The sequence below is a fragment of the Mytilus californianus genome, unplaced genomic scaffold, assembly GCF_021869535.1.
Source record: "Mytilus californianus isolate M0D057914Y unplaced genomic scaffold, xbMytCali1.0.p SCAF_1, whole genome shotgun sequence".
Classification (NCBI taxonomy): Eukaryota; Metazoa; Mollusca; class Bivalvia; order Mytilida; family Mytilidae; genus Mytilus; species Mytilus californianus.
The window spans coordinates 64,844,762-64,856,734 of NW_026262581.1; the positions used below are offsets into that span (position 1 = coordinate 64,844,762).

General features: G+C 33.7%; 1 protein-coding gene across 1 annotated transcript; it reads left to right on the forward strand.

The window, feature by feature from the left end:
* The first annotated feature begins 4,084 nt into the window (after nucleotides 1-4,084).
* On the forward strand, nucleotides 4,085-7,035 carry LOC127706059 (toll-like receptor 4). Its single transcript, XM_052210486.1, has one exon. It carries the CDS (start codon nucleotides 4,265-4,267, stop codon nucleotides 6,869-6,871), a length of 2,607 nt encoding a protein of 868 aa, XP_052066446.1. The 5' UTR covers nucleotides 4,085-4,264; the 3' UTR covers nucleotides 6,872-7,035.
* The last annotated feature ends 4,938 nt before the right edge of the window (nucleotides 7,036-11,973 follow it).

The window sequence follows — 11,973 nt, forward strand, 5'->3', positions numbered from 1 at the left end:
TTCCTAAAACAGAATTCCAACTTTGATAAATTTCCTGAAAGATTCTCAGACCCTTATTTTCGGGAAATTAATCTTGCAACCGTTTATATTGTTAACTATCCACGTCATTTCTATTACTAGGAATGGACTTCTGGTAATATTTAATTACGGGCAGAAATATGAATTTTTAAACATTTAAATACATTTCCATGATTAAAAACAATAATTTGTGTTATAATTAATTGTTGTATTAAGAAAAATAAACAAAATATTTTGTTTCAATGCGGGTTTTTTTGGCTTATGTAGTCATTAAAGGGGAATAATTTATTCATTTAAGTTTGCTTAGACGGCGACGAAAAGATTTGAAACTTCATAAGAAATAAATTCGTTATCTTGGTGTGATCAGAATGAACGGAATTTCACACCGGCGTTGAAAATGCATATACCCGTCGGCTTTGCATCAGGGTGTATGAATTTTGATACACCGGTGTAAAATTCTCCCCACTCCTGATTACACCAAGATAACTAATATTATCACTTATTTAATTGTTAAGGTCAGAGATATAAAAAGAAAATAAGAAATGGGTAATAGTGTCAGTAACTTTGTCTTTCAACAGGCCACTTATACCCCATATAAAGAGTCATAAAAACTAATACTATAGGATTACCAAAGCGAAAAGTAATAAAACATTCAGTGGGACAATACATGACCTAGGGATCCGAATCAAACCATGACAGACGTACTTAAAACACACACGACAAATAATACCTATTAAAATCCCCAACAACACTGAAAACATTGTTTAGTCTCTGATACATGATTTTTTTTTTTTAATTCTGTTTGGCTTTTAACTAGCTTTCAGTAACTGTAAGTACTGTCATATTCTAAATTTACGTTACGGTTGTTTAGTGGTTGTCGTTTAGTGGTGTAGTTCATAGGTGTTTTTTGTTTTTACTTTTGTATATAAATTAGACCGTTGGTTTTCCCGTTTTAATTGTTTTACACTGGTCATTTTGGTGCCCTTTATAGCTTGCTGATCGGTGTGAGCCAAGGCTCCGTACTGTAACCTATAATTGCTTACTTAACTACATTGTGTCTTGGATAGAGAGTTGTCTCATTGGCACTCATACTACATCATCTTATCTATATTGGGTATATAAAATCCTATAAAAATCGGGAGTGATATCAATTATACCAGTAGGATAAGCATATTGATGTGATTTCCGAGTATTATCACTCAGTACTAATACTACTAATACAATTCAACGCCTCTAATTGTACTAACTTACCAAATACCCTCTGATACTCTCTGGTAATATATTATTCGTTGCGTCCTTATTCCCGCCAATACGCCAACTCTCGTTACCTGGTAACTATCTGAGATCTTATCCTGAGTTAGGTAGTTTACAATGGATCATTCCGGGAACCGGGCTACGCGGTATATCTAACTACCGTACTGTCTACATAGTAATGTCACGTCCATTATACTATATTACACAACACCCCCCCCCCCCCCACTTTGAAAGGAGTGAGTTTACTTCCTATTCGAATATAAACTATCTTCCTTTAGTCCACCCCGTCTGGTCGCACCACGGGGATACAAATAAATCTCCAAATATATATATTTTCCAATGTTGACATTTCAACAACACACATATTTCAAAATTCCACAATTGCTCCGTTGTCGCTCTGCGGAGTTAATTTATAACTAGCATATCATTCCTTGATATATATATAGATGTATTAAACACAATCTATTCACATCTGATGTAATTTGCAATCACAATTTACAACTGATTTTCTATGTCCACATGAATCTGCTCTATTTACATTTCAGAATAAACCTGTCTCCTGCAGGCTGCTAAACTAATATATAACACAGTTCACTATTTAGCAATATAGACTTTTGCCATTCTCCATGGTTAATGCAAAAATTTCAGCCACTGGCTGACCCCTTAAACCTGCCAAAATCATGGCAACTTGTCCAATTCTACGCGGATTATTAATCCGTATGTTTGAAGGAATTGTGCAGTAGGGCGAATCAGTCTCTATTAAAATACGATGATTTGGAACATTCCTAGCGGCATGTATCTGATCCTCTTGGAATTCCTTTACCTTTAACGAAAAACTAAAATACGTATTTGGAAATACCCGACGCCAAGTGTCCATTTGTGTTGTGCTGCCATGAAAACAATGTCACGTCCATTATACTATATTACACAACACTATCGTGCTCCGCATGCGTAAGGAGTCAAGGCCTCGAAACAGGATGTAGAAATGCTCGCCAAAGCCTCGCATTCTTCCTCTTTATAAGCCTGGTACAAATAAATTTTATATATTTTAGATAACGTATGGTTATTATATACCTATACTGTCATTGAAAGTGTGCCAATATCGGAATGCAACGATGAACATTCGAAAATCTATGATTTGTTCGAAGCACATTAAAAGCTAATATATTTTCAATATTCTGTGGTATTACAAAAAACATTGGAGTTCATGTGAAGTGAATCATAATATCCTATTGTGTATTGCGCTATAATACTAAATTTAAAGCCTTTTAGAAGAAAAAACGAGAAATAAATCGCATTTTAACGATATGGGACACAGATGATGCCCCGCTTGCATATTACGTTATTAAGGGCATACGATACAGTTTTGATCCCATATTGATTTTTTTACGAAGATTTGCTTACAAGCTATTTTTCACCCAGGCAATTTAAATATGTAATAAAAAATATACCTTCATATGCTAATTTCGGAGATAAATGGGGTCAAATTTTTAGACATTTACCAGAAATTAAGTTTTTTTTTGTATTTTTATCCTTTGGATAGACATGCCTTACTCTTTTGTTTCAAAAGATAAACACACGCGGATTTTTGTAAAAACATCTAGAAAATCTTCTTTACATAAGTATGCTCTAATTTTGGAAAAAAATTCTTGGAAATAATTTATTTTTATCAAAGTTCCATGGGTTTGGGAAAAAAACGTCATTTTCTGCTGTATATTTATCTAATTTAAAAAAAATTCCATTATCGACTTTTTCATAAAAATTGGTACAAATAATCTTCATACGTAATCAAACCTAATGTCATTTTAAAAAAGAGGGGTCCATGTTCTCGTTTTCAAGTTAAATCAGTCTGAATGATAAAAATCAGTTGAAAAATGCATCTTTTCCCGGTATGTCGCAGTTTGACGTCGCGAAAATAACATTTTACGTTAGCAACATCATTACCTCCCCTGTAACTGTATCGTATGCCCTTAAGGTGGGACCCCGTAAATCGACGTTCCAACAATTTTCATGAAATTTTGCATATGGAAAGACACTATTGAAATACACCAAAAAATGAAAAAAAATATGTGGTAACCGGACTCGTTTTCGAATTACAGAGTTTCGAAATGTATGCTTTAGCCGTAGGAATTGAATATATAGGGAATTGAAGGAAAAAGTGACCAGTATGTTACATTACGTGAAACAGAGCGGACAGCTGTGCTAGGTGCTTCTTCAACGACTTGTAGCAGCGTCACGTGTGCTCTTATTTCCCGCGGTTAAATTGTTCCCACGGTTTTTTACGTCATGTGGTCTTTTATTAAGTAAACACGATTTAAACATTCACGACAAGTTAACTTTCATATGTTTACTTGGTGACATAATCCTTTTTCAGAACAGGACAAGATTACATAAGAAAAGTCAGAAGAGTGAGATAACTTTCCCTCTTGTTTTTGTCGTCAAGTTGTGTTGAGAACTGATCAACTGGTGACTAATATACGTTTCCATATATTAGTCACCAGTTGATCAGTTCTCAACACAACTTGACGCAACAAGTCAATTTGTAGTAAGTCTACAAGTTGAATTATTAATTAAACAAGTAAACTTGTTAAAGTGTACAAGTTCTACAACAAGGCAACTTTTCCACTTGTTTTTGTCGTCAAGTTGTGTTGACAACTGACCAACTGGTGACTAATACGCGTTTCCATACTCAACACCTCGTGACAATTAGACCATTCCATAGTATGTAGTATTCATATCAAATATAATTATTTCCTTGTTTTTACAACAGCATAAAATGGGGCGATTCTTTAATTTATTGGTGCATGACGAGGAAATTGATATTTTTCAACACACAATTCAAGTTCAAATTCATGTTAACATTGCATTTAATAATCTATTCATACAAAAACATCTCAAAAGAGATGTAAATTCCAGTGAATGAGGAACAAAATGTGTAGTTCTACTGTTACATTAATTTAAGTTGCACTTGAAAGGACAAAATATTTAAACAATGTTTTTTTTTGTTTTAGTTTTGTTTCACCTGGCATTGCTTTGGGAGAATTGTGTATGTGAATCCAAGTGTGAAATTTACAAACGTACTGCACACTGTGAACAAAGGAATTTAACAGATGTTCCGAGACGATTGCCGGAAACAATTCAAAGACTGGACTTGAGCAAAAACAACATTAAGGAAATAGAATCTAATGCTTTCGCACGTTACCAATTACTTCAATATATAAGTTTACACGGAAACCAGCTCACAACGATGCAGTGCAGTTCATTCAATGGATTAACTAGACTTACTACACTCGATATAAGCAATAACAAATTGAATATTTCAACAGAACATACGGCCAGTGACGTATTCAATAATTTGATATCATTACGTAACCTTGACATCAGCAGAAATTACAACAGTTTTAATTATTATTATCCGTTCCTAGGAAACCTCATTAACTTGCAATTTCTTGCTATGGATCTTATTCATAATTCTGATTTCCAAAATGCAGGCTTGCTAAATCTGATTAATCTAGAAAAACTAGTATTCGACTATTGCTATGTAAATGATTTAAAAAATAGAACGTTTACATATTTACCTAGAAATATCAAAGAATTACATTTTAGAAAATGCCTCCATATCAAAAGTGCAGAGGCAGGAGTCTTGATGCCATTGAAAAAGCTCAAGACATTACACAAATCTACGATGTCGCTTTCAGATGCACTCATGATTCTTCGTCCTTTTGAAAATAAGGAAATGGAAACAATTGAGTTCATAAGGGTGAATTCTGGTTATCGTGAGCTACAATTATTGGCTTCTCCGGAGGCTGTTATATTAACTTCTGAAATGATGAGACACTTACAAAAGATATGCGTGTCCAATCTGATTTTAGCTGAGTGTGGAATTGTAGACTTTAAACCTAAATCTCTACTATACTTTGATAGACCAGAATGTCTAAAGAAAGTTGTGTTGTCTGGAAACAGATTTCCAATGTTTAATAAATTCCAAGAGATCCTACCACTCACTTACAAATTGGTAAATTTAACTTTATTTGATTATTCGTACAATCCTTTGTCTTATGCTGGGGAAATACAGTACATTCACAATGATCAACCTTTTACAAACATAAACACTGGACTGTTCTTTGACCAAGATTCGTTGTATAATGACGACAAAAACGCATTAGAAAAAAATTCATATACATCAACGAAATACATTGATCGAAGATATTATACTGCAACTCAAGAATATGTAGAGAAAAGCCAGGCTGCAGCATTTCGTTTAAAATTACCCGAAAACTTGCATACATTAAGACTATCACATTTCCTTAGAAAACTAGAATTTAAAGGGAAAACTTTAATTCTGACGGCTCCAAATTTACAGTATCTTGACATTAGCTACTTTAATGTTGATTGGTTTCCGATAATACAATTTGATGGGCCAAATAAGCTGCGGTTTATCAACTTTTCAGGCACAAAATCGTCAATTTTTTCATTACCAACATCGATTCCAGAACTAGTAAATACAACAAATGTTAAAATGGAATATGCTAGACTAGGTCGCATGTTTCAAAAATATCCAAACGCCTTACAATTTATCCCATCAGTTGAGGTATTGGACATTTCAAATAATAATATATGGTTTCTACCGGAAGATGCCTTTTTGAACAACACAGAAATACAAAACCTCAGCATATCATATAATCTGCTTTATGACATACCAAAGGCAGTTTTATCTCTTTCGAATTTACAGTTGCTTGATATTCATAACAATTTTATTCAATCAATTAATGAAACAGTACGCAAATGGCTTGAACAACAAAACTTAAAGTATGGAAATACATTTCAACTTTTTCTTAAGGGAAACCGTTTGAAATGTACGTGTGATACTCGAGATTTTCTTGAATGGATCACCAAAACTAATATAAGTTTGGATATACCTAAAAGAGGTTACAGGTGCACGCTGAGAAATGGTACAGACATGACTATTCCAGAAGTGATGCAGAAATATCATGAACTATTTATAGACTGCAACAGTGGGCATTGGCTCCGAATAGGAATAGCTCTACTTATTTCGTTTGTTGTGTTAACTATACCACTTGCCCTCGCAGTAAATTTCAGATGGCAACTTGCTTATTGGATTTATAGAAGATTTAGATTAGTTATCGAGGAAAGAATGAAGTTAAAATCTAAATATGACATATATATATCCTACGGTGACCAAAGTTTAAACTGGACAGTAAATACTCTAATATATAAACTTGAAAAATCATGGAAGATGATCACGTGCTTAGACGACCGGGACATTCTTGGTGGAGAAATATGCTCTGATGCAATTGCAGATTCTATAAGTAATAGCAGGAACGTGATTTTTGTTATAGATGATTCATTTCAAGATCGTATATGGGGGAAGTTTGAAATACAAAGAGCAAAATACGAAAAATATGCCGGAAATCTGCAACACATCATTATAATAAAAAAGCACGACATTACAGTGCAAAACTTTCCTTCTGAACTTAGTCAGATTTGGGATGATGTTATATTTATTGAATGGCTTGATAATGAAGATAACGTTGGATGGGACAGGTTGAGAATTGCCCTTTTCCAAAAGGTGCTATAAGTTTTTTGTTACACCGTTATGCCGACGTATATTTTTGCTACACTGTACATTATATTCTGACAGAAACTGATATGCTATTCATTACGTTTTGTCTTTTCCTTTGCGTAAAAGCCAGTCTCAGAGTAAGATAACCATGAGTAGATTATTAAAAGCTCGTGATTCCATCTGTCTTTTTTGTTAATCGTCTAGTCCAAAATCGTAATGCAGCTGGATCAGAACAGAAGTTATAGCAAATATCGTCTTTCAATCAGTTTACTTGTGTGTTGTTATATCTAAGATGTGGAAGGAATGTATTCGCACAATACACGGTATCCGACTATGAAAATCTAACCATAAAGTAAATATGCTAGGAATATCCTAGGAAATATGACTTACTAATACTGCATGATACTGTAGTATTGTGCACAACAAACGAGTGTAGTTGCTACATTTGAACATCTTTACTAATTTACATAGATGTCAATAATACAATAGGATAAAACCCTCAGACTGACTTTAAAATACACGAAACAACCATAATATATTGAATCGTCAGAGCATAAGTGCATATTGTTTGTGCAAATTCTCGTATCTTGTTCAATATCTTCAGAAATAAAATAATAAAAAAAAGTGAATGGATAAAAAATATAAAAAAATATTGAAAGCATATAAACGAAGAGAGTCATAATAGTACAGCCAAAACCGTCAAATATAAATTTTCTTGTACCACCTACAACCATAGTTACAGTATTACGTACATATAGATAAAATGCATCTATCATATCATGCATAATTAGAGCACGAATGCATATTTTATAGTTAATCGCAAATTCGAGACTTTGTTCAATATCATTTGAAACTAAAATATTGGGATTATATTTCTCTTTTATTGCCAATATCAAAATAGAATTACGAGCAAATGTTGGCATACATCAACAGGACATCAAGACAAGATAATAAAACCAAAATCATCAAGAGGTCAACCACATAAAACCGAACCATTTTTACTGCTCTAAATGCGTATTTCGACATAATCAGAAGAACCAAAAGTACACCACCAAAACCGTACAAGAAATCTGAGCTATGCATGAAGGAAATGCATTCCTTAATTTCAATGGATCCCATTAGTTTTGTTCAAAAACCAATTTCAATCAAACAATATCCGTGGTTTCGTGCCTGTAGCAAAGTACTGAGCTGGATATAACCTCGTGGACTAACAGTCCACCAGCAGATTATCGACCCAGTGGTAGAAATCATTTTAAACTGTAACTTATTTTACCTCACCAAACAATCACTGCATTTTCAGCGACGGTCTTGTCTATACCGTATTAGAGACATATATGTGTATATAAGTCTCTGACCGTATCAAAAATCATATTATCAAAAATCTCTACAAGTTGGGTATAAATAGATATTCCCTCACAACACTAGTAAAATTATAACAATTACGAAAAAACTATCCAGCCAAAAGAGGAGATTTGAAAAACTGTTTTACAGTTGTTTGTTAAGGTAAAACGTCGCTTTGTTGTAAAAGCCTTTAAGAAATCGGAGATGTAAGTGCAAATGTGTTTATATAGTACCAATTGAAAAACAGACATTTGAGAAGAAAGGTCAATGTAACATCATTATTAAGGAACGAAAAATGTACAGTAGGTAAAAAAATTCTTCCCGTTTGTCATCTTGCGATAACGAAAACAAATTGTTTCAATCAAGACCTTTAAAGTCTTATTGTGTCTGCGCATGTCCAGGTACAATGAACTTTATATCTTTTGTAACTAACATAAGAGACCTTTATACCAGAGACATATAATACAAAGAAAAATGAATAAAATGCTTCGCTGAGCGCAGCCTGATACGACCGCAGAGGTCGAACCCTGAACAGTTCAAATTCGGATATAATATTCAAGCTTGATACTGTCTGAATTTGGATTGTGATCAAATATTTAACATTATATAGGTTTCTGACACAAAATAAATGTGGTCAAAGATCTTAAAAATCCATTGCGCAATACTGTGCAATTGAAGTTTTTTTCTTGAAACTTTTCAAAAATTCAAAATTTTTATGAATCCCTTAAAAAAATTGGGAAAAAAAATCCCCCCCCCCCACTTTTTGAAACCCCCTCGGAGCAATAACCCCAAAACTCAATCCAAGCCTTTCCTTTGTAGTATGGAAACTTGTAGTACAATTTCAGAGAGATCCATACACTTACACACAAGTTAATGTCTGGAAACTAGAAAAATGCTTGTTTTTGGGCCTTTTTTTGTCCCTTTTTTGGCCCCTAATTTCTACATGTTTGGGGCAATTAACCCCAAACTCAATCCCAGCCTTCCCTTTGTTATATGGAACCTTGTGGTACAATGTTAGAGAGATCCATACACTTACACACAAGTTATTGTCTGGAAAATGCTTGTTTTTGGCCCCTTTTTGACCCTCAATTCTTAAACTGTTGGCGCCATATCCCCTTAAATGAATCCCAACCTTCTACTTGTGGTATTTCACATTGTGGTACAGTTTCAGAGCAATCGAAATACTTATACACAAGTTATTATCCTGAAACTAGAAAAATGCTTGTTTTGGGCCCCTTTTTGTGCCCCTTATTCCTAAATATTCCCCAAAATCATGCCCAACCTTTCTTTTGTGGTATTGAACCTTCCTAAAAAATTTCATAGAGATCCATTTATCTAAACTAAAGTTATTGTCCGGAAACCAATGTGTCTTCGACGACGACGACGACGACGACATCATACCATTATACGATCCCCAAAAAATGTTTGCGGTCGTATAAAAATGACTTCAGAATAGAAGAAAATAAAAAGGATGAAAAATGAATAATTTGCCCAACAAAATGCAGGCTATAAATTTCATAGTGCACAAAAATGATGGACTGATTTAAGGAAATTTGTCCATGAACAATTTCACTATTTAGCCGGTTTAATATAAAAAAAGAAAAATACCTTATTTGATCACATCACACTTCCACTTTGAAAAGAACACTGAAAATTTTACACCCCTGACATGTGTCAAGAGTTTAAAAAAATAAAAGTATGGTAACAGCATAGCTGGCTTTGGGTATAGACAAAAAGATAAATATGAAAATAATAGTCAACTTTGTTGATATTTTTAGAAATTACTATCGGATCAAATCTTACGAAATCAGTCTTATTTTCACGGCATAGTATTTCGGAGTAATATAACTCCATAATATGGTACATGTATTTGTAAATTTCTAATTTTTACGAAACAGATTGGTAGTACTAGCATATCTCGCTTTGTGTATAATAATAATGGTCACCTTTGTTGATATTTTTAGAAATAACTATCGGATCAAATTTTACGAAACTGCATGGTCTTATTTTCACGACATAACATTTGGGAGTAACATAATCCCATAAAATTGTATATTTATTCACATATTTCCAAGTTTTACGAGACAGAATGGTAGTACCACCATAGCTGGCTTTGGGTATCAATAAGAAAATAATCGTCACTTTTGTTGATATTTTTAGAAATAATTATTGGATCAAATTTTACGAAACTGGTCTTATTTTCACGACATAACATTTGGAAGTATTATAGCCCCATACAATTGTATATTTATTCGCATATTTCCAAGTTTTACGAAACAGAATGGGAGAGCATATGGGTTCTACGGCAATAGGATGTGAAGTAGAATATGGGCCGAGTTTTAAATTTGTTTGTATTTGATTACTCTCGTCATTTCAGCACATTATATTAATTACAAATTATTAGAATTGGTATTTTGTATCTTTTGAATATACTTACACGTATGCTTTAGCTGTGGAAAGTATCGGCATTAGCAATTAGCAAAATCGTCAGGCGTAGAATCTTCCCATCTTGCCAATCGGTAATAATTGGTTTTCCGTTGGCAGAGACATTTCATTGGTCGTTACTTAGATTCTACTAGAGTTGCGAATCACTTGTATTATATGTCTCTGGTTATACATTTCAATTTCAAGTAGTTTTCTTATGTTGTTTCTAATCTTTTCAAATGGAAAAGTAGTGTGTGATGCAAAAAAAATTGAACTATTTCTGTCCAATCTATTATATATGGCAAACTCATCAAATTTAATTGCATGTGAACTAGGAATGTCCCTTTGATATCTTTCGCCTCTCTTTTAGTTAATTCAAATATTTTTTTGTTTTCTTTATTTTTCCTTTCGAGTAAAAGTCGGAATTGGTATCTTCGACGTACATTTACAGATACAGAAACAGCTTGGCTTGTAGAAATTAGGAGGTAACAGTCGTTAACAATGTTTAAAATATACAAATCAGGATCAGATAAGACGACTTTCCAGATATATAAACTACAAGATCGCGAAATCATGTCCCTTGAGCGTTTGTATATAGTAAAAATTTATGCAGTGTCCATTTTAGTCGTTTTTCCTGGTAACTGCTGGAACATACGTCTTTTTTTGCGTCAGGGGTAAATCCGTTGTTAAGTCCGTATAATGTGTACATGCATGGGCGTAACCGTATTAAATGAGATGAGGAAAGCTCATATGCCGGGACAAAGGGTATATTACTGATAAATGCAAGTTGACAATCGGAAAGCCGAAATCGACACATTTGTAATAGAATAAGATCCTAGCTTGAAAACCCTTGAAGTCGTCCATCAATGTCAATATCAAGAAAAGATCCAAACACTGACCACCTTGTTTCGGTCATATCATAAATGTCAGGTTAACTGGGGTGCACGAAATGCGAGCACTCACTAAAATGTGGGTTTTTCAGTGACATAATATCATCGATATATCTGATAATGAAATAACAAGAGTGCACACGCTGAAATGTCTCGCCTGTTTTACTGACCATTGATTTTATGTTGAAAATCTTAAAGATAAAGGTTTCACTACAAGTATCACATAAACTTAACATTTTTAAAGATCCATGACAATGAGGTCATGGTTAGATAAAAACTGTCGCACGGACATGTATGTACACCTTACAATTATTCCATACACCAAATATAGTTGACCCATTGCTTATGGTATTTGAAAAACAGACCAAAATGTAAAAACTTAACCAATGAACCATGGAAATGAGGTCAAGGTCAGATGATACTGGAGTCCCCAGTCCCCAGTTCCCACTGTGTCTGGTATGT

Coding starts and splice junctions, on each gene's coding strand:
- LOC127706059 (XM_052210486.1), top strand. CDS start 4,265: ATGTTTTTTTTTGTTTTAGTTTTGTTTCACCTGGCATTGCTTTGGGAG.